Source organism: Brachyhypopomus gauderio, chromosome 3, assembly GCF_052324685.1.
Source record: "Brachyhypopomus gauderio isolate BG-103 chromosome 3, BGAUD_0.2, whole genome shotgun sequence".
Taxonomy (NCBI): domain Eukaryota; kingdom Metazoa; phylum Chordata; class Actinopteri; order Gymnotiformes; family Hypopomidae; genus Brachyhypopomus; species Brachyhypopomus gauderio.
Window position 1 is genome coordinate 8,161,958 of NC_135213.1, and position 23,276 is coordinate 8,185,233.

At 45.9% G+C, this 23,276-nt stretch overlaps 2 protein-coding genes across 3 annotated transcripts in view; one reads left to right on the top strand and one right to left on the bottom strand.

The window, feature by feature from the left end:
* Positions 1–223: 223 nt before the first annotated feature.
* Positions 224–23,276, top strand: part of afap1l2 (actin filament associated protein 1-like 2) — a 32,180-nt gene continuing 9,127 nt past the window's right edge. The window contains exons 1-4 of one of the 2 annotated variants that reach the window (XM_076999283.1): positions 224–473; positions 17,082–17,210; positions 18,274–18,345; positions 19,442–19,533. In XM_076999283.1, coding sequence (XP_076855398.1) covers positions 458–473; positions 17,082–17,210; positions 18,274–18,345; positions 19,442–19,533 — 309 coding nt within the window. In that variant the 5' untranslated portion in view covers positions 224–457. The remainder of the gene's footprint in view (positions 474–17,081; positions 17,211–18,273; positions 18,346–19,441; positions 19,534–23,276) is intronic. The other variant, XR_013129925.1, reaches the window with a different exon arrangement.
* Positions 19,831–22,469, bottom strand: LOC143510190 (kelch repeat and BTB domain-containing protein 13). The gene has a single exon (XM_076999284.1). It carries the CDS (start codon positions 22,290–22,292, stop codon positions 20,784–20,786), a length of 1,509 nt encoding a protein of 502 aa, XP_076855399.1. The 5' UTR covers positions 22,293–22,469; the 3' UTR covers positions 19,831–20,783.

Below are 23,276 nucleotides of genomic sequence, written 5' to 3' on the forward strand. Positions count from 1 at the left end.
GATGCGGCTATTATTATTATTATTGTTGTTGTTATCACCTTAAATGCCCCCTTTTGCTGGCGTCACATATATGAAGTACAAACACACACAAAAACAACAACAAACAGGTTAATGTCTTTTCTCTTCTAAGTCCTGCTCCAGCACGCGCAGGGGGAGTGTTCGTCAGCCATTGCCGCCGCGTCCAATAATGACGTTTGCTGTAAGAGGCGCGGCGGTCGCGAGCCGAGGAGAGCGCGCGCGAGCGAGGTCCTGTTGTCAAACAGCTGGATCACGCTGAGAAAAGTGGGCAGGCAAGCGTCCTCGAGGATTACGTACGGTCACGTACAGTCACGCACGGTCACGTACGGTCACGCACGGTCACACGCGGGCGCGGGGACGCGCGCCTGGGCTCCTGCGCTCCTACTGCCCAAACTCGCGAGTCGGGATCCGCGGAAGAGTCATCTTCACCACTGAAGTCATGGAAAAGCACAAAGGTGAGCGAAATAACGTGAACTGTGCAGTCATGTTCTCTGGTGACTTGTACTTTGGAATTGTTTTAAGGTTTTATGAGATAAAACATTAACATAATATAAAACATAAGACATTATGCCACCCAACGTATGTTAAACTGGACTCAGAACATCTCAAGCCGCTATGTGCTGACCGTATAGACCCAAGACGATTGGGCATTCGGTCCAGGAACTGTAGTAGCTTTGGACCAGTAAAAGGATAACTTTTGTTTATAAGTGGATTAAAACAGTAACTGTGGAAATTTATAGCAATCATTGTATATTCTACACATTAAATGCCAAAGTACAAAGTACTCAGATGCATGTTTTAGATTTATTCACATGCTCTGTATTCTGCTCTACTGTCCTACATTCACACTTTACTTTAAAATCTGAAAATGGCACAACCCCATCGTCTAGGTTGGACCTGAAATCAGATTAAATTAGTTTACGGCTGGTCTTGATTTGATTAGACTTTGTTTGGACATTTTTTCTGTTTATTATTATTATTATTATTATTATTATTATTATTATTATTATTATTATTATTATTGGTTTCACTGTTCTGCACCGTGCCTGATTGGAGAAATGAGTTTTCTGTTCAATCTCAACAATGACTTCTAAAGTAACCTAATCAAGGATTATTAGAGGCAGTCCAGCAGCTCCAGTTGTTTTGGCGAGATTCCTGTGGTGATCGTGTTCTGTGAGACGGAATGTCACATTTAATCACCTGCTGACGCTGGTGGATTGTGTTAAGGGTCCGTGGCTGTTCTTCAAGTTATTTTTGTTTTGCGAAACAACAACAGCGCCACTACACTGATGGAATATCCTCCGAGGTGAAGTGCCCATTAATCAAACAAGCTCTGCTCTGGTATTGGGCAATTATGCAGTGTTTGGGTAACATTTATTAATATTAGGATGCTGATGTAAATCAGTGTGATGATGATATCAGTGCTGGTTTTTACCTTGTTTGTTAAACATAAATAGCAATAATCACGGACAAGCAGATGTTACTACTTCCTCAGAAGCTCTTATACATGAAGTGATGCTCTGTGGACGCTGAACAATACAAACCTTTGTGACACAGAACTCGGCCACTTCCACGGCTTCATTCATATGTGTTTCGGTTCATAATTCCACTTCCTACGACGTTCGCGTTTTTTTGTCTGTTTCCAGTCACAAGGCGCTCCATGGTTTTTGTGTTTTAAGTGATTTTCAAAAGCTCTTAAAGTAGGGCAGTGTGTTTGTTTGCCACATTCTGGGTTTTGATGCGCAGTGTCACCAGTTGTGATGGGTTGAGTTCTACATGCCATATCCATCCTGTGAACTCAGATCATCACTGTGCATATTTCTACTTACTTATTTCAAAACTTACATCAACCACTGCCATTCAAATACTCTTTTTTTTCTCTCTTAGGATTTCTCTCTTCCATCTTAAACTATTATGCAGTCTTTCAAGAGTCTGTCTACAACTGTCTGTCTCCAACATTGTGTTGAACTGGTTAGGCAGTGGTGTGCTGTGAACGTGTAATGTGTTGTTTTGGCTTACTGTCAGCTAAACCAAAAGTTTTTTTTTATGCTTTGTCTGTGCAAGGGGAGCACTCTAGGGAATAGTAGTGCAGTTGTTGTGGTCAGGGGCCCTGCCTCTTAGACTGCCTTTGTTTTTGCGAGATAAGCATGATGGGGAGTGTGGGAGAGATAGTGGGAGTGGTGGGTGGGTTGGGGGAGGGGCATGTGTAGAAGGGCGTAATGTCTTCCACGATATTTTCCACCACCATAAAAAGCTTTGTTTGCACGCCACAAAACATTGCGTCTGGCGTTAGGGTGGTTTGAGTAACATGCTGCTGGTTAACACCATTGGGCTTCATGAGTGTAGAGCGTGGGTACTTGGTCTTAAGACCTCTTGAGACCGTATGAAAATACATGATCTAAATTTTGGGTTTTGTAATATAGGGTTTAGTCCTGGGTCGTGGTTTTTGGCTTTGGACAAGACCGCAGACAAATGCGAGTCAGAATGCAGTGGGAGTGAAGTATCACACCAGTTCTGGCACACTCCCTGTTTCTGAACACCAAAGCCTGTGGTCAGAGTGCCTTCTGTGCACTCTGTCATGTCCCATTTCAAGACATATGATGTTGGTTTTTGTCTGCATTCGATTACATGTGATTATGCTTAAGAAATATAGATATTTAGTGTGCTGAAGTACATGAGGTGGTGTGTTACACCATCTGTTGAGTTTGCCAAACCTCTTTTAAGAGTTATTTTGTTATTAAAACTAGCAACTTGGAACATACCAAGCAGCCATAAGCAATCCGACCTGTACACTATGAGTACATTAATCAGTCTTGTGTAAAGATTTCTTATGCTGCTGGTTATATCACTATTGTTCTGAGGTTGTTCACCGTATAGGGACGACTGTTTCCACGAGTCTCATCTTCTGGCGTGATCATGGTGTGGCGTGTATACCTCAGTGCATGGTGCTCCTGAGAGTCTCTCCACTGTGCTGAATGGATGGTGGGCCTAAATGGGTCCATGATGTGTGCTTTTCCTATTCCCACCGATTTCCTCCAGTTCTGCCCTCTCGCCTCTCTTCAAAAGAGACGTGTCCAACGAAACCCCTGGGGTTCTGCCTGCAAGCCGCAGGTTGGCTGACCCGCCCGTGGGCCCCTGCCCCGGCCGGTCCTACCAGTGCGTCAGCTTCGCAGCGGGTCACGGGAACGCTCAGGGATGCCGCGTGCATCGTAATGAAGCCAGCAGCCCACATGCTGAGAGCAGGTCTGAGAGCAGGTCTGAGAGCAGCCCGGAGCAGGAAATCTACACGCTTTAGCACTTTCTCTCTCTTTTTTCTTCTTTTGCCCGCCTGCCATTGGCCTTGAAGTTCAGACTGTCAAGTTCAAAAGCTGCAGACTGTATTACAGTGACTTCTGAAGAAAGTCAAGAAGATCTCCTCTTGTCAGTATTTCACTGTCCACACAGAACCCAGTGAGGAGGAGACAGAGGTGTGTGTAAGAACTTTGCCTCTGATCTGCCCACCACTACATACAATAGACTTATAGAGCACTGAGGCCCAGGAATTGAGTCGTCTACCCACACTACACCATGCAAGATCATGCAACCAAACATATTTACATATTAGTGTAGGTCAAATGGGTTTCTGGTCTAGGTCTAATGTGGTGCTGTTTTTCTTTTTACAATATATTCACTCTAGTGCTATCTAAACATCTGCAGTAACACATGACTCAAGTGAATGAGATTGTGTTGTAGTGTGGTTATCTCGAGCCTATCTCTCATTGAGAGGGAGACCATGGCTGACTTGTCTAGAGTAATGAAGACAACCTGGCAATGGCAGTGTTATTGTGGACCTTAACTAGGGCAAAAAAAATGTGGCTTGTGTGGGAATACAGTAATTGCTGTAGTTGTGAGTAAGTGAGTTGAGCTTGTGTAGTTCATTCACATCATCCTCTCTAAAGGGTTCTTTCTGAAAATAGGGCCAAGAACCATCAAATGAACTGTCAATGGGTAAATGCTCAAAAATATTCTATGTTGCATCACTAAAGCATTTGTTTGACTTCACCAGCAGTTTCACATGCTGGAGCTATCTAACTCAGCCTGTATGTTTTTGTTTAATATATTTAATTTGTACTGAGGGTTGCACTAGCCATAGTGGTGATCCTGGTGACATGGAGTAATCACCGTTTGGTGTTTATGTTCTGGTTGGGGTGCTGTGTTTATTCTGCAACATAGTAGGCCTACATTTTTGTCCTATTTAAAGGGTGCTTGGTTGCATCTGAATATATGAATGCATACATCTGAATACATCTTTATATATGCACAACTTCTGGGTTTGACGAGAAAACAGTTTCAACAGTTCAAAATGTATTAGCCGAGGGACCTGCCATTAACCAATTATATTTCACTTAGCCTTTTAGGTCAAACACACTGTGTGAAAGAGAGGAGAGCCAATCAAATTCTGACTGACTGTTCTTGTCTGAACAGTGGGACAGTGTCTGTCTGCATGTTTTTACACTTTGTTTTCAGGTGTTTTCTTTGTGTTTTGCTCCTTCTGTTCAGATCAATGTGGAGTGTTTATCCTGAAGTCAGATGTAAGTCTCCATATTGACGTGTGACACATTACAACTAATTCCATGCAGCTTAAATATACTTTGCTGGTATGTGCAGTTAGTGTGTGGTTAGTACCAGGGCTGTGATGACTTCTGTTGGGCTACAGTGTTTCTTACACTACAGGCCGGTTTGTCAGAATAAAATCTATAAAATGGCACCTTGAGCAACATACCAGTTAAGAAAGGATACCCTACATGCTGTAGCCCATCCACCTCAAGGTTCGATGTGTTGTGTGTTCAGAGATGCTCTTCTGCATGCCTCGGTTGTAATGACTGGTTGAAATACTGTTGCCGTTCTATCAGCTCAAACCAGTCTGGCCATTCTCCTCTGACCTCTGGCATCAACAAGGCATTTGTGCCCACAGAACTGCCACTCACTGGATTTTTTCTCTTTTTCGGACCATTCTCTGTAAACCCTAGAGATGGTTGTGTGTGAAAATCCCAGTAGATCAGTAGTTTCTGAAATACTCAGACCAGCCCGTCTGGGACCAACAACCATGCCACGTTCAAAGTCACTTAAATCACCTTTCTTCCCCATTCTGATGCTGTTTGAACTGCAGCAGATCGTCTTAACCATGTCTACATGTCTAAATGCATTGAGCTGCTGCCATGCGATTGGCTGATTCGACATTTGCATTAATGAGCACTTGGTAATAAAGTGGCCGGTGAGTGTATGAGGTGTTCAGGGAGTAGAAGATGAGCCCGTATTATAGTAACAGAGAATGGGCTCACGCTTTGCCACAAATGGAATAACTCGGTGCCGCTGTCAACTGTGTGTTTTGGGAGCGTGGCGAGATCCATCTGTGTTACATTGAGGCTCCGGCGATGTGTGCGCAGTGCAACGTGACTTAGATTCCATTTAAAACAAAGGCCACATCCAGAGCGCACACCGGGCTGCCAAGGCCGTTATTCATCATTATCGTCTGTGCCGCAGTCAGTCAGGACCAGACACTCCGGTTCTGTGACTGTGGAAGGGCCGTTATCCCAGACGCAAGCCCACACACGAAAAAGAAACCAAAACGCGAACGAGGAGGTTTCTTTGAAACTCCTGCGAACGACGGCAAACTCCCATGTCAAACGGAGAGACGGAGGAAGAGTGCCGTGTGAGGAGGAGAGCCGGAGACCGCCGCGGGAGCAGCAGTCGCAGGGGGGCGAGCGCTTTCACTGGCGTGTATCGTGTTCGCTCAGAAGGAGAAGAGGGAGAGGCCGAGTGAGGCCGTTGCCGTCGGCGTGGGAGGAACGCCACGGCATCTGTTCCTGTTTTCCTCCCCTGCAGACAACGCGGCCCTGCACGCAGCAGGTTCAGAGGGCTCGGCCCAGGCCCAGAGCACAGACAGCAGCCCAGTCCGCCTAAACCCCACTGTCCACACCAGTCACCCGTACTGGACCCTGCACTCTGACAGCAACATGTCCCTACTAGAGAAGCTTGCAGCTGGTGCTGTTGTGTAATATCTCACACACACACACACACACACACACACACACACACACACACACACACACACACTTCATAATATGGAAACCCGGGATGCATCTCAAGGACAAAACAATGGCAAACAAGGTGAAATCAAATAGATTTTTTTAAAGGCAGAAATTGGAGAGAGGAGGCCACACGGGATTCAGAGCTACTTTATTCTGGAGTGTCCAGAGTGCCCACCAGGATGAGGTCTAACAAGCTCAGTTCATAACCCACTACAACTGACTACATCTGAGGGGGGTTTCAAAATGCAGAGGTTTAATGAGGGTTTCAGAATGCAGTCATACTTGTTCACAATGCATTACAGAGATCAATGAAAAAAAGACAGTTCTTCATTCCCAAATCAATGCCTGAGGGTAACACCCCACCCCTACATAGTCACTCATAATAACTCACATTCTTGTAACACTGAGATACAAGCCCAAAGAGAAAGAACAAACAATATATATATACATGAAAAAAAACTGTCAAAATGTCATCAATATGTAACAACATGGACATTAAGGATTTAATTTTAGGAGTTAGTGTCCTATTTTTCTGGAATATATTTTCATTGCCCACTTCTGAGGAGTGGAGGGCCCTGCATGGGCACACTGACAGCCAAAGGAGAAACACTACCATATTTACACTTATTGGCTGGTGTGTTAGATGGTGACTGGCCAGATGAACCCTCTGGTGTGTCATATTTACACTTATTGGCTGGTGTGTTAGATGGTGACTGGCCAGATGAACCCTCTGGTGTGTCATGGAAGTGGGATGAGGTGATGGGCCAGTCCAAACACTGTTATCCGTCTATTTGACCAGGAGGAGTATTTGAGGTGAAGGGAGTCCCCACACTGGGTCCTACCCCTGCTAGCATGTCAAACGAACAGTTCTGCCCCGAGCTGTCCTCTTAATCTCCCACACTCCCTTGCAGTGTAAGACATGAGCCCAAGTGTTCCGCACTCCACATATTACTGCTGCGTCTGTAACTACAAGCACATGGACGCGCTCTTTCCATTTACGCTGTGGGATTTTTGCTAAGCACTCATTGTCATGGTGCAATTGCATCTCCACCTGGAAGGCTCAGTTTTACCCCCCCGCACACATTATCGTGTGTCCAGTTTACACAACTGGTGGACTCCTCACAGTACGTTAACGGTGCATCTGACGTGAGATTCACATCTTCACATTGACCTTGACCTTGACCTTCCATTTGACTTATATCATTCTCATCACCCCCTCCACTACCTTCCCACTGAAATTCCTACCCTGGTAAGATTTTATACTGTCTGGTAATCCCCAAAGTGGAATGTATTCATATACAAGTATGGCTGTGTGCAGAGCAGTTCCATTCTTGTTTGATTATGCATTTATCCATAACTAAAAATTAGTCAGCCACAATGAACACGTCACATCAACCCTGATAGGGAGGCTGTGTGATGTAACGCAGATGTGTAGGTGACACGTGGGGGGCATTGTATGTATTCAAGGTGTGGAGATACCAGCAGATGTGTAGGTGACACGTGGGGAACATTGTATGTATTCAAGGTGTGGAGATACCAGCAGATGTGTAGGTGACACGTGGGGAACATTGTATGTATTCAAGGTGTGGAGATGTATGTATTCAAGGTGTACCAGCAGATGTGTTTTGAGCCTGACACACCAACACACAGAAGCCAGAGGCAATGCAAACAACATATTTAAGGGGTAGGCACAAAAGGAAATGAAAGTACAGTCCAAAACTTACTGTGCCTCTGGGTTGTAACTGCAACACAAGCTGATGGCAAAAGAATGTGACAACACTGCTAGTTATTGTGATAAAACCACTGGACACAACCAATAACAACCTAGCGTCTAGCATAACATTTAGCTCAGCTGAATAATGTATTAGGCATTGCTAGCCACCATGGTCTTGCATAAGACATGAAGCCATCATGTTCATCAAAATATAAAGTGTAGTTTGAAGTAAAAATATATTTGAGCTCTTCAAACTTCAGCTGTGTTTGAACATTGAATACAGTCAGTGTCATTGAGGGATCAAAAGCTAAATTGGGGAGGATGTATGTCTTAATCAGGATTCTGTTAGCTGTCAATACATTTATTTCACATTTCCTTTACATACTTACACAGTGTAAGTACGGCACTCTGAAGGAGAGTTGAGTGTGTTCATACATCGTTCTGTGCACTACTGGTTGCAAACTGTAGTAACTGGGCATTGTGCTTTTGCTGTTCGGTCATTAATAAAGAGTCTGGAAACCTGAACGCACCCACCAACATCCTTCTTCTTTGCACAGTTTACACCCATGACGGTAAAGCACTTCTCATGACTCAAGTCTCGTTTCTTATTCTGGGAGGTGAAGTGTTTCACCATCATTTATCTAACATTTTTGCAATGCTGCTCTACATATGATGTAGACATACTATCACTTAACACTGTAATTGCAACAATAACACAAACAAGAACGGACTAGATGGACTTGTAAGCTGTAGCAGAGCATGCAAACCATGTCCACGGAACCAAGAAACATCATCTTATAGCTCAGGTGGGCTCACGTTGGGTAGGATATGTCTTGTCAGAGGAAGAATCACAGCCTCAAACAGATTAGGAAGAAGATTCATCTTTTTTCATCTTATGATCTTGAAGCCACTAGTATCAGGCAGCAACTATCGTATTTCTTAATTTTGGTCGGATGAATAGAGGAGATTGTATTAAGCATGGCACTTCTGAGCACTAAATAAACCAACCTTCTGAATATATTGTGCTTTCATCTCTTTAACTAATGCAAAAGCAGAAAATTCAACACTTAGGTGAGGTTATGAATGATCATAAAGACAAATCATTATTATATTAATAATTATATTAATGCAGGCCTTAATAAATGACCAAATGACTTTTGAAGCAATTTCACTGTTGCAGACAAATTTCCTATGTTGGAATAAAATCATGAGTTTTTACTGTAACGATACAGATAGAACCAGACACTCACAAATGAGATCAGTAGGATTGATTTTATTAATAAAGGAGTAAACCAGAGCTGACATCAGATGACATGCGAAGGTCAGAAGTCAGAGGGAATACAAACAATGCCAGAGACAGGGAGTCAGTAACCAGAAAGACAGGCCTCTGCCTGATATGCATGACACAGACATGGCAATACTTTGTGATTGAAGAATGAATGAATGCTAACAAACAGGTTTAAATATACTGATAATGAGATACAGGTGAAAACAGTTAATAGGAGCAGTAACAGTTTAACAGTAGTGATTGGTGTGGAGTGAAAGAGAAGGAAAGCCACAAAGACCTCCACCCACACTCAGGACTGACAGCCAGGGCAGCAGCAGCACTGGGTAGATGAGTCTGAGAGAGAACGACCCCTCCCAGGCCCACAGAGCCTTCCAACGACGTCAATCCACGTGAATCGGTGCATCGATGCATCTTCTCCCAAAACCTCCTTGGTTGCATCCAGTCATCGACAGCTGGAACATGAGATGGGTTAGCAGTCCAACGCATGAGAGGGGGCTGATAACAGAGAAACGTTCAAAGGGTATTAGGCCAATGGCACAGTGGATGGAGTGGAGACCAGTGGAGGAATTGACTCAGTCAGACTGTAAGGGGTGATTAATCCCCAACAGCCATTGATGCCATTCTTTGAGTGCTAGTTTGATGGCAAGGAGTTTCCAGGCACCTATACCATACTTCCTTCACCACGAAAGACTTGGACGAGACAGGGTGTTTGAGCACTAAAGCTTCGTGAACATAAACATCCATGGCTTGTGTCAGAGGGTAAATTTGAGACTTGGGGGGGTAATGCACCTTAAATTATGTCAATAGCACAGTTACGAGATTATGTGAGCAGGACCAGGACTGGTTTCAGCTTGTCTGCGCAGTCCTACGTGAGGACAACAAATCTTGTCTCTTGCATCACATGACTAGATCTTCAAGATTCGTGTCCTTATCCATGTTCACCAGACCAGTTGAGACAGTATTTCTCCATGTAGTCCTGCATAACAAAGACTACCAACAGGACAGGCTCACTCCAACCACTGCTGCCAACTCGAGAAACTCGATGGTGTAATCCGACACAGAATGATGACGAGTTTAGCCATGAAGAATTTAGTGAGTAATTCCGAATTGAATCACCCTTCATGGAGGTGATCAAAAATGGCTCTGGTAAATATCTCGAGAGTGTATGCACTGTAGGGAGACCAACAGCGATCAGCTGTCAGTGGTAACATGTAGGGTAACTCCGTTGTTGATGCTTTCCGAGGAGTCTCCTCTGGATAGTAATAGTTTAGTAAAGAGCTTCAATATCTACCATCTGCATGATGGTGAAGTATGATTCAAGCTAGGAACAGGAAGATAATCAGAGACAGAGGGAGACACAATGCTCGGTATGCACGAAACAGACATGGTAATACTTCACAGCTAACGCTAACAAACAGGTTTAAATAGACAGGCCGATGAAAGACAATTGACAACTGTTAATAATCAGGAGCAGTGGATCTGATGAGAGTATGGTGGGACTGTGGATCTGATGAGAGTATGGTGGGACTGTGGATCTGATGAGAGTATGGTGGGACTGTGGATCTGATGAGAGTATGGTGGGACTGTGGATCTGATGAGAGTATGGTGGGACTGTGGATCTGATGAGAGTATGGTGGGACTGTGGATCTGATGAGAGTATGGTGGGACTGTGGATCTGATGAGAGTATGGTGGGACTGTGGATCTGATGAGAGTATGGTGGGACTGTGGATCTGATGAGAGTATGGTGGGACTGTGGAGTAACAGAGTAGCTGCTAACTGGTGTATGCTGGGGGATGGAGTCGAAACATGACATTTACTCATGTTGAAGTGCACTTCTGTCACCCCCGTCATTTGCTATAAGGAGGCCAAGATAGCTGTTTTAAGTATTTTGCTTGTATTGGTCTTCCAGTAAAATCAATCATGTTTAGTATTTACATTTTTTTGTCTTTATGTCATGGACAATAAGATGTGGCATTGAGCCGTATTGTAGAACACATTATGAGACTAATGTGAATTACGGAGCTAGCTAAAATGTGCATGATGGGAAATAGTTTCCTAAGGAACCTAGTTGCAGTGTTGCAAATAGTCACCCTACAAGATAATCCCACGTCTTTGCAAAATCATGGTCTGTTACTTAAACAGTCTTTTTAAAGTCTTTAAAAAGTCTTAAAAGTTGTGTAGTGTATGGTTAGCAATGCTTGGGTGGGTAGATACAGCTGCTTCTGGTCCCCAACAGGAGGGCTCCCTCTGGTTGAATCAACAACCTTCTCAAACGTGTGTGTGGAAACCTTCTCTGTGGCTCAACGCTGGCTAAACACAATGCAGGACACTGACACTTTAGTGTTGTGACCCCAGGTGATATTTTCACCTCTCACACATATTTCAGTGAGCAACCGATGATCTTTTCACCCACACTAGTAATAAAGTTATATGTTTTATTAGCATTGGTATTCAAATCCAGTTAGTGACGAAAATAATGGCGTCTACCTAAAATTGGTCTGCTGTCGGGCTAAATCATGTTATATTTCTCTTTTGTGTACATTGGCAGGGCGTCATTGAAGATGTTGCTTTTCTCTATGGATGAAATGAAGAGCTGATATATTTGGCAGTGGTTTTCTAGCCATCTCATCCATAAGCAGTGTGCTTTCTAAATTTGTGATTATACACAGCCTGGCCAAAGAGAATATTTTGGCTGCATTTGATAAGGAGTAATTGTGGGAAATGGAGTTTGTGTTGCAGTTTTTCAGTGAAATCTGATTTCCTTTAGCCAGTGGTTTAATCCTGATTGCCTAACATAAATAAACTGAAATGCACAGACTGGAGCCAAAGAGTCAGACTGTAACGCTGTTTTGCAAGTTCACAGTATAGAGTTGATCTCAGCCCCACCTTGAGCTTGGCAGTATGCCAGCTGTCAGAGAGCATCGCTCTCATAGTTACATCACCCGCAACTGGGTTATCTCACTGGCTCGTCAACAGAGTGCTCAGCTCACCGTGCTTTACCACACACGGTGCATTTAACCACTGCTGCTGTGTTAATTATAGATAGGTGTGGTTTTGTAAACTGAAAGGCAGATTCAGAAGGGTTAAAATGTGAGGAAGCCAAGACTGCAGGCCCTTCCACTGTGTGCGATAAATTACATGTGAGGATTGTATTACTCTTGAGACTTGCAGGTTTTCAGTAAGTACTCACAATCAGTCTTTTAAACGCATTCGCTGAGAGGCATGTGTTCATGACATCACTTCTCACATCCACAGACCGTCACTGGCAACTTCTGCAACAAGTGTACACAAGTAGCACACAAGGTCTTCAGTGGGACAGGAAGATTCTCACGTGTGCAGTTGATTTCTCTAGAAAGTCTGTGCACTTCTCTACAGTGTTCATGCACAGTTGCTTTGTAGATAGGGTAAACTGAAAATAACTAAGGTATAACTGTAGATTCATAAAATGATTGATGACAAAATGTGATTTTGTTTTTGTTTTTTTGTTTTTTTTTACTCTTTACATGAGAAAATTCTTGTATAATGTTTACAGTTAATGCCACATTACTGAATACACAACATTAATCTGTATTTCCTATTTGTGAATCACCTTCCATGTGATTGCCTCACAGTAAGATAAGGTGACTGCATCAGTGGATATGCTGTTTCTTTTGCAGCTAGGTTAGGCTAGGCATATGTATGCACCACACATACCTGACAGCCCCTCCATTAAGGGAGTGGAAGATGTGGAGTCATATGACTGATGTACAGTGACACGGTGCTGGAGGCAGTGCTATCTATGTTAGCTGCTGTCAGTATGCATTTTGAATCCAGGCAGAAATAATCTTCAAAATCACACCACACAATGTGACCGTTACTAAGAAAATCCATAAATCCATAAACCTTTTTTGTTTGTTTGCTTTTTGCACCAACACAAATTGTGCTTTCGATTCGAAGAAATAAGGCACTGTAGGCTTTGTCTCGGATACGTGTCCGAAACAGAACACAAGCAGACAGAGCGGTAACACGGCCAATACGACGCGAGATCTTCCGCATTCCAGCCAACATCATTTTCACATCTGCTTATGATATCAAACACCAAGAAATTCTTGCTGTAGCCGTGACCCTTATATCCCAGCAGGGGAGCTGAAAGAAATCCTCTCCACACTAATCTGTGATTAATCTTAGCATGTGAAGGAGGAAGTGCTTTTACTTCTAAGAGGAAATCCCCTCAGGCTGAAGAAGCAGGTACCAGTTGAGACAGGCACACAGGCACTGATTCCTTAAACTTGATCAGCCTGTCATCTAACGCGTCCCTTAGCCCCCTTTGTTTTCCCAGGAATCTCACTGAAACTGTTGAGCAATCAGTCTTACTTGAGAACCTGAGAACAAAGCTGGATGAGGAACAGGTACATAGACAAATCTACTGCTGCAGGGGAGGGGGGGGGGGGGGGTCAGGTACAGGTTTCATTGTTTTGAGGAAGTGAGAGCGCCATCAGTACAGGGATGTGGTGGTGTAGTTTCGGAGCGTAGGGTCCTTACACTCTGAGCTGGCATGGGGCCAACTCCCATAACCCAGGGAAAGTGAACAGATTCTGGCCTACAGTCAGCTGACACTACGTTCCCATGGTCCCTCTAGAGATGCACATCGAAATCAGTCTCTCAATACACACAGAAAAGGGGGAAGCACTAGGTGAAGCGTTGTGTTTGCAGCGCGGTTGGACGTGAAAGCGCCCTGCTGCAAAGACCGGAATAGAACCAGAACGGTCATTAGAATAATTTGGAGACCTTGCATGTTTATAAAAAGCGGTGTACAGATCAAAAGGCAGAAGTTTTTTTCTGGAAGGCGGAATATGTCTGAGGTGAGGGTTCACCACGCTTACTGCGCGTGGTGTGGGAACGAGCTACAGACTGTACGCAGAACTTTGAACACAGTGTCTCTAGACGCAACTGTGTAGACAGCGTCTCTGGACACAATTGTGTAGACAGTGTCTCTGGATACAACTGAAGACAGTGTCTCTAGACGCAACTGTGAAGACAGTGTCTCTAGACGCAACTGTGAAGACAGTGTCTCTGGATACAACTGAAGACAGTGTCTCTAGACGCAACTGTGAAGACAGTGTCTCTCAATACAACTGAAGACAGTGTCTCTAGACGCAACTGTGAAGACAGTGTTTCTGGATACAACTGTGAAGACAGCGTCTCTAGACGCAACTATGAAGACAGTTTCTCTAGATGCAACTGTGAAGACAGTGTCTCTAGACGCAACTGTGAAGACAGTGTCTCTGGAGACAACTGTGAAGACAGTGTCTCTGCATACAACTATGAAGACAGTGTCTCTAGACGCAACTGTCAAGACAGTGTGTAATGTTAAGAATAACACAACACACAACTGGATCCAGTTGCGGTGTGAAAACTTTAACTGGGCAGACGTCAGAGATGGCAGTCTCATGAACACCCCACCATCACAGCCTGTCCAGACGCAGGTGGTACTACAGGGTGAGGCGCAGGTGTAAGTCAGGCAGTCCGGAGCCAGGAGAGCAGAGTCCTCCTAGGGGCAGACGTGGTGTGAGGTCTAGGGGAGAAGCAAAGGCCGACACACCAGAAGAACAGGAATAACAAATGCTCGGTACTCGACATTGTTGACAATACTTTGCGACGAAGATGGGTAGCCAAGGGGTATATATGGGCCTGACTAGGGCGTGGCTGGTTAGCAACAGGTGTCAGTGCTCAGTGAACTGGTGACTGAGATCTAGACGGCATTGACCAGGTGCCACTAGGTGGTGCTGTCATATCAGACGGGTGGAGAGACAGGGTCTCTAGATTCTAGGCCTCTACATACAACTGTGAAGACAGCGTCTCTACATACAGCTGTGAAGACAGTGTCTCTAGATACGACTGTGAAGACAGCGTCTCTACATACAAATGTGAAGACAGTGTCTCTACATACAACAGAGGTGCTTGCCTTGGTCAGCTAAGCCAAAAGCAGCCGAAATGTTCCCGCTGCTAAATGGACCACAAATGTTTAACTTAAAGCTAACTTGCTGTTGCTGTTTTTTATATTGCAAGTCCTTGCACAAGTCCTTGAGAGATTAAAAAAGTGAAGTACACAAAATTTTCAGTTATAATTAACTCCTACTAATTCAGAAACACTTTTTTTTTTTTTACTTTATAGACAGACAAAGAGAGAGAGATTAAAAATACACAAAGTTTCCAGACAAACAGGACATTTGGACAGAGGTCATTCATCAGCTGTATAAGTAGGGTTCTCAAGTTCCAAGAGTGTAGATAAGTTTAAATGTATCTTGACTAATTTGTCACACAGCACATGAATACAAAATACTTACATTTTAGTCTAATAAACTCTTGATGTTGAAGTTTTTGTCATGTGTTTATATTTATGTTTATTTATGTGCTGTCTGCCCTAGAATATACTAAACCTCTAACAGGCATGTTTTTGAATTGTAATTAATCCCAGAGCTCCTTAATGACAAAGCTAATTACGTCTTGGCCTTGGCAGTTAGTGTTTTACTGTTCGCCTTAAACATTCAAACTTGGACCACAGATTACTGCTGCTGACTCATTTTCCAACTTTTTGAACTAGCACTGGTGAGCATCATTACCACATCTCTCTATTTATTTTTTTATTTTATTTTATACTGTTGTTAATGTGTTTCTAAGCAAACATAGTTGTGAAGTGCTGAATCAGGAAACGTGATATGATATGAGCTAATCCCTGGCACCGGCCGGCCTCAATAGCAACATGTGTGTGCCGTGTGTGTGAAGTGATGATGCGGCGTGGCTCACACTCTGCAGGCTGACGCAGCAGTGACCGAGGGCACATACAGGAGTCCCGTGTGCTGCCTGCTCCGGTCCTGAAGGCAACGTCCCGCCCGTCTCGTGTCCGTTTGCCTTACGCTGCAGAAAAGCGGGTGGCTCTTTGAAGTGCCTCCTCCACTCCCTGAAGATGCTCGCCCGGCCTGCTGGGAGCAGCGCTAACTGGGGAGGGCGCCAAGATTTGCAGTTGTAGGAAGATGACTATCGAAAAGCCATGCTGCCCCCCGGACCTCAGTTAATATATGCCCCGGATGGGGGGTGAACGGGGGGTACTAGCCGTGCCGATGGTGTCAAAGGGTTTTAGATTCAGATCCGAGTCATTTATTGCCCCACTCAAGTCACGTTTTGGGGAGTGACAAAGTTTTGGGGAGTTTGACAAAACCAATAAACTCACTTGCTGTACAGGCTTCACATATGAAGTTTACTTCACACAGTGTGTAGTAGAGTGGAGCTCTGCCTCCGGCTGCCCTTCAAGGCTCTGTGTGAGCTGCCCTCACGGAATGGGTGACAAAACGGAGCCATTCAGGACACCCCCTAATACCCCCCCCCATACCCTGCCTCCTCCCTGACTCGGGTCTGTTCCTCTCCCCCGTCACCCATGTCAGTCCTCAGCCGTCTCATAGAATGCCAAATGCAGGAAATCCTCTAGAATACCCGACAACGCATGACATGAACGCAATGATTTTATTTTTTATATTTATTTTATTTGCCAAGTATGAAGTGGACAAGGAATAACATAAAGAAGTCAACATAAAACAATAACCCCCCCCCCCCCCCCATCCCCCCCAAAAAAAAAAAATTTATAATAATCACACCATGCATAACCACAAATGATTGTCTACGCAATAAAACTCTTCATCTTCAAAGTAACATCACCTCAGATGAAGTGAAAAACATCTGGCTTTGGCTTGCTTACCTGTAATGATCACAGGAACTGCACTATTTACAGTAGATTCTAACATGCCTACAGGGGCCAGTAACTCAGCTTGCCACTGACTTTAACGTGATTTGAAGCTGTCTCTAATGGAGCCGTTTCCACAGCTCCTGCTCATTCTCACACAGCACGCCAGAGCCTGGAGGCCCATGCTGTGTCTGTACTGTGTCTACTGTGTCTGTGCTGTGACTGCTGTCACTGTGTTCTGACTGCTCTGACTGTGCTGTGTTTCCCCGCAGTGCTGGATCGGCTGCTGGAGGAGCTGCAGCGGTTCCTGAAGCTCCTGGACGGGGAGCACCTGAGCGGCACCGTCGCCACGCGGAAGGGGGTGCTGACCGACCTGCTGCAGGCCTACAAGTCCTCCAACGGTACCAGAGCACCACAACTCCCCCACATCACACCTGCACCTCCACCACTACACCCCGATGACCGCACGCCGCACCCTCACCACCACAGCTCTCTCTCATACAGAGCCAATGCTTTAGCGCCATATTACCATGCATGCTTATTTGTGGAGGGCAATGCACGTCTTTCATACAGGAAGACAAGTCACGCTCATATACCGTTAGCTCGTTAGTGTTATTGATGTTGTTGTTGTTGTTGTTTATTTGAAGCATGCCAGTGGGCTTTTGGGTTCAGGCTTGGGCTTCTGTACTTCCTCCACTGGCTCCAAACTGTATTATTTTCCAGGGCTGTTTTTATCCTCCAGGGACACTCACTTCCTTTGAGCAGCAGCTTATAAATAGCCTACATTTCCATCCTTCAAATCCCAGTCTGTTTTCACTGTACCAGTGAAGCATATTCCAGCTTAAGTGTGCAGTTATTTCTCCCTTCATAACCATATCAAAGCAGACTGCCCCCCGTTTGACACGTGGATATCTCGGTCACCTGTAGTCTGCCAGATTCCACATTGCTGGAATCCCCTTTCAGCTGTATACGGTTTCAGAAAATTATTCTGATTTCTTAAAAACTCTAAAATACGTGTCTGCACCTTCAAATCTGGCCGGTCAAAGTCTCCAGCAGGCTTGGGGTGTAGTGGGATTTGGATTGTAATGAGTCCCAGTGGCCTTTGATGTGGACATAGGGTGGAGCTCAGGAGATGTAGCACAGAACTGGTACTGTTTGTCTCCGTGACAAAAGCCCTCTGTGTTCTAGCAGAGACGGGTGAAGAGCAAGTGAGATGTTGTCATTGTAAAGTAGAGCGACAGGGGAGGAGGTTTTAAAAACATAATTTGTTAAAAACATAATTTGATGCCCTCACGGGATGCCCTCTTATTCACTGAATATCTGCAGAAGAAACAGAATCTCTGGTGACCCATGGACATAAGACAACATTATAACTGTTAATGGAGGTTTAACCTTTCAGCGTTGCAGACACTTCAGATCAGGCTTATTTAAAGCTACATTCTCTTTGTTCATGCTGTCTTTCAGGAGGTGATGAAGAATACATCTATATGAACAAAGTAATTGTCACTGGACAGACTCATGACAAAACAGACAGAGGTGAGTCAAGGCTTCACACCACAACTCTCATTTACAACCGAGAATGACATCAGGCACAAGTGCCTGACAGGATGTTACGTGATTGGCTTAAGCAAACAGAGACAGAAGCTTGTGGTTTTGCAGTTGTAAATGAACAATTTTTTTGTCTCAACTTAAATGAATATTGCGTCCACTGAGTTCAGGTTTAAAACAGCTGAAGGGTCATTTTCTGCGAGGTGAGAGGTTGAGGTGTGGGTGTTGCTACCCCCCCTTCTTGTCTCTTCCTGTTCTGATTCTCAGTAATTCCTCAGGCCTTTCAGGTCTTTCATAGCCAGACCCCCTTCTGAGACTTTGCCCTTCTATTTATATTCCACCGAAGAATAGCATTCACATTATGAGGGTTCAAGCCTCAAGACGTACATGCGTGTGTGAGATGTGATAGTGCTGTTTAGTCAGTTTACGATTCTTGCCATTGTGTGAGAAATTGCCTTTTTAAGAGCAGCTTTACAAAAAGATGAAAAGTCAAAAAGGATTATCAGAAAAAAAATGTTGAGTTGTGAGCCTTGATAAAGTGACTCGACTCAAGACTCTATCTGCTCATAATTTGTAACATATCTATAAGTTCTTTGCACAGATATTTGCACAGTGTCGCTAACTGAGCTAACTCCTCACTCCCTCCGAGACATTACTCTGCAGCTCTGGTGTTCAGCTCACAGCAAGCCAGATGTTACTATTTGAAAAAGAAGAAGTCTCTAAGAGGAATGTGTGATAGGAAGTACTTCAGTTTGGCCACTGGCTCTTAAAATACCACCATAAGCTTTCATAAATTAACTGTGGAGGACTTGTACCACATACAGATGGCAAAGTACAGTCGGCAGTCCCCCTCCCCCCCCCCACCCCCACCCCCTCTCTATCCCTCTCTTCCTCTCTTCCTGAATCTCTCCCTCTCTTCCTCTCTCTCATTGTACTGACAGATGACAGATAGTACACATTACGCACCCATACTGTTTGTGTGCATTTCTGCTTTACATTCTAAACATCGGTATGTTTTTAACAGCTGTAAACACCTGTCTTTCTCTCGTCTCTTATCGGCCCATGCGTATAACCCGATGATCAGAGCACAGAGCGGACGCTGAAGCTAACGGAAGAGCCGCAAAGTCTACCTGTGCACCACAGAAGAGTCTACCAGAGCTTCCTCCGCCCAGAGCTGTGAGTGAACACCACTTTACAACTGCACCGCAGCACAAAGTCAGACAGGCTTGCTTAGATGTACATGAACCTCTAACACAGGTCCTCCTCACACCTGTCCAACCGTCTGAACAACAGGGCGTAATGTTTCATCTGCTCTCGCATAAACTCTAAGACCAGTGGGCGTGAAAAGGGCAATTACTAGGGGTAAATGCGTAAAATGTCAAGAGATTAAAAGTTTCCAGTGTTACACTTTGAAACAAAAAACTCGGCGATAGTGGAATGTGGAAAAAGGGTCATGCAGCCATGTATCATAGATCATCTTTTATTTAAACACACCAGGAATAATAAGCATAATGGTGTTTGTGTTGTTCCACACCTGGACCCACTCACTGCACTGCAAATACTGTATTCAGACTGCTGTGTCTTATTTGCTGTGTTTAATCTGTATTCTGACTGATCCTAGTGTTATCTGCTGTTTGTTCAATCTGTGAATCAACATCTGCAGAAGGCAAAGTGAGGCACTTTCTCACGCTTAGTGAAACCGCCACCGTCTGTGTTTATGCAAACCCTAAGAGTGACCATAAATTCCCATTATTAACTGTTCCAACATCCCTAATAAATTCTGGTCTTTCTAGTTGCTGTAATCACCTTCAGAGACAAGGTATTAATCCCCCTCTGCAACACAAAAGTGTGTGTGTGTGTGTGTGTGTGTGTGTGTGTGTGTGTGTGTTGGCTCAGAGTCGCTCCTACAGGGGCTCCAGTGTTCTGTGGGGGTTCTGTAGTCAGGGGAATAGACAGACAGGAGCATGGGCGGAACTAGAGGAGCAGAGTGTGAAGGCTTTGAACTCCAGAACCATCCACGGGTTCACGGGGCGCTGCTTCTGATTAAGACCAGACGAAGCAGCAGCCGTTTGGCAGGGGCGCGTGAACCTGCACGTCGTGTGTGAAGGCCAGCGGACGGGGGACTGCAGCACGGAGCTCCGTGATAGTCTCTCAATTCCTGCCTTAATACGTCATCATGGGAGGAAAAAAAACAGCCTTTTATGAATTTTGGAGATTGTTGCTCTTTTTTATTTATAAAGTTTGAATTCTAAACAATTGCATCTAGTTCTGGTCTTGAAAGGCCAAACTAGAGTTCACATCTTATCTGCCACTCCTTATTCATATTATGGCACGCCTGTTTGAGATATTCGATATTCTCCAGGATGGTAACATAACACGTTCCTCCTTTACAAGTGTTTAGAGAAGCTTCAGATCCAGCTGCTTTCCTAGAGCTTAGACACCTCTATGGTGTCCTCCTCTCTTCTGTTATCTCCAGCAGTCTCCGGTGCTTTTGCGGTACCAATGATTTGATCTGTGTCTGTGGTCTTAGGAAGCCTCAGCAAACAGGTCCGGAGCGATCCACTCTTTGGGAATCCCTGCATTTGCCTGTGTGGTTTCCATACGTCCCTACAGATGCGGTACTCCAGAGTTAGGTCGCGATTCACCGTGAATGCCGAGTCTCCCCTGACCACGGCGGTGAAGAGCGCCCCCCGGCTGTTGACGTAGTGCCCCAGCATGGACGTCCACTGGCCCGTGGTGATGTTGTAGCAGTCCATGAGACAGTGCAAGAAGTCGTCAGACGGGCCGTTCCTCATCATGAAGAGCTGTTCGCCGTGGGCCACCATGCAGTGGCCGTAGCTCTGCGGCCGTATCAGGGTGGTGGTCAAGGACCACTCGTCCTTGTCGGGCGTGTATTCGTAAATGTCGGTGGTCTTGGGGGGCTTCCAGAAGCACAAGAAGACCCTCCTGCGTGCCACGGCACCGGCCGCCCCTGCCACGGGCCGGGGGGCGTGCCTAACGAAGGTCCACTCTCGCACGGAGACGTCGCACGCCTCCGCGGAGGCCATGACGCAGTTCTGGAACTCACCGCCGAAGGCGTACAGGCGTCCCTCGTGGCCCACCAGCGTGAAGTTGTATCTGGACTGCCGGGGCCCAGCGAAAGCGCTCCACGAGTTGCTTTCGGCGTCGTAGCAGAAGCTGGAGTCCACCGTCACCTTGCTCACCCCACGCACACCTCCCACCACGTACAGCCGGTTCTTCACCACAGCCACGCCCGCCATGGAGGTGCTGGCCTCCGTCGGCAGGTCCGTGAGGTAGCGCCAGACGCCCTGCTTCTCATTTAGGGACCACACTGTCCTGGACGAGTCCTGGAGAATCTTCAGAGAAGGCGAGTGGGTCCCCAGAGCGACGAAGGAAGCCGGCGAGAGAGACTCCACGTAGCGGATCATCTCCTCCGGCAAAGACTGCGTCGCCTCCTGCAGGTCACGGTAGGCATCGCGGATGAATGCCGCCGCGCCGCGAAACAGCCTCCACAGGCCGAACACGGCGGCCGCGTGGAAAAGCAGGAAGCAGTTCTCCGTGTCCAGGACGTCTATGAGGTGCTGGGTCAAAACGTCCACCTGGAGGAAGGCGGCACATTCCACGGCCTCCACGATCTCGTCGGGGTCGTGGCCGCTGAAGCTGGGCCGCTCGCCTCTGGACACGGCCAGCACCAGGAGGAACGCCCTGACCTTCAGCCCCTGCAGGTGGAGCTCACCCTGAAGGCTCTCCCTCATCCCAGATCGGAACAGGGCCCGGAAGTACTCACAATTCCTCCCCAGCAAGGTCTTGTCTACCACGAACATGCTCCCTTCCACCCACACTCTGAGGGAGCCCGTCAGACCCTCCCCCTCTCCCTGACACAGCGCTTCCCAGTCAGGCACAGAGTTCCTGTCCACCCTGCCAGGAGGCTCCATAACTCCATAACGTGCCTCTCCCCACCTAGTAGTTCTTCCACTCTGGCCATGCAGCCCGAAAGGAGGTCCAGCTAATTAGCATTTTTGTCTAAACTTGACACTAAACATAAGCGTCGGCCTTCTGTGGCATCACACAAACACACACACAGTTCTCCTGTTACTGCAAATAGCGCTGCCCTAAAGATAGCCCCGGGGCTGGCCATAGCGTCACATAGGAAAGGGAGTGTGTTTGTGTCTGCAGACAGAAAGAGTCGAACCATATGTAGATTAGTTAATGTTCTCCCAAACATGATGTTTTAACCCCACGTCCATTATCAATCGAAACTCCTTACGGTACAGCAGCGACAATCAGACTGTGAAACATATTTACATTTGGTTCACTGGACTAAACAGACATGATTAATCAAGCAAAGATGACATCCGGCTGTGCAAAAGGTCAGAGTGAGTTCCGAACAGGGCAAGACAACGATTGCCGTTCAAAGAGCCAGTTTGTCATTAACAGGTCTGGGAACAGTGCTGATTGTGCTATGAGCAGATCGCTCTTACCCAGCGGTTAGGGCCAGTGCATTTGTGTTTTCACTGAGCTAGATTCTTGGCACGGGAAGCAGGGATTTTCCATGTTCTGGGTGTTCGTTTGGTCTCTTTTCCCACTCCTTTTTTTCCCTTCTTCTTTCCCAAAAGCCGGTGCTCTATCGTTATTTACGCCTCTCTTCTCATCTGCTTCCCCCTCAAACCGGGTTTCCGTGGTGACAGGAGAATGAGGGGGGGCTGACTACTTAAACAAAGACCAGGGGAGCGGGTTCAAGATGGGGTCCAGTGTGGGGCACAGAACCGCCACTGTGTGTGCTCACTTGTCAAACACAAACTCGTCGGCAGCAGCGACGTCGCTCCTGCTGTTGTCGTGGGACGGTTCTGCGGCGTCTCAGCCCTGACCCTTTGGCCGTGTCCGGGGCAGTGGCCATATTGGGTCGGAGTGGGAGGAAG

What these genes read in the sequence shown, in the direction of transcription:
- LOC143510190 (XM_076999284.1), bottom strand. Translation starts at nt 22,292, where the DNA reads ATGGAGCCTCCTGGCAGGGTGGACAGGAACTCTGTGCCTGACTGGGAA.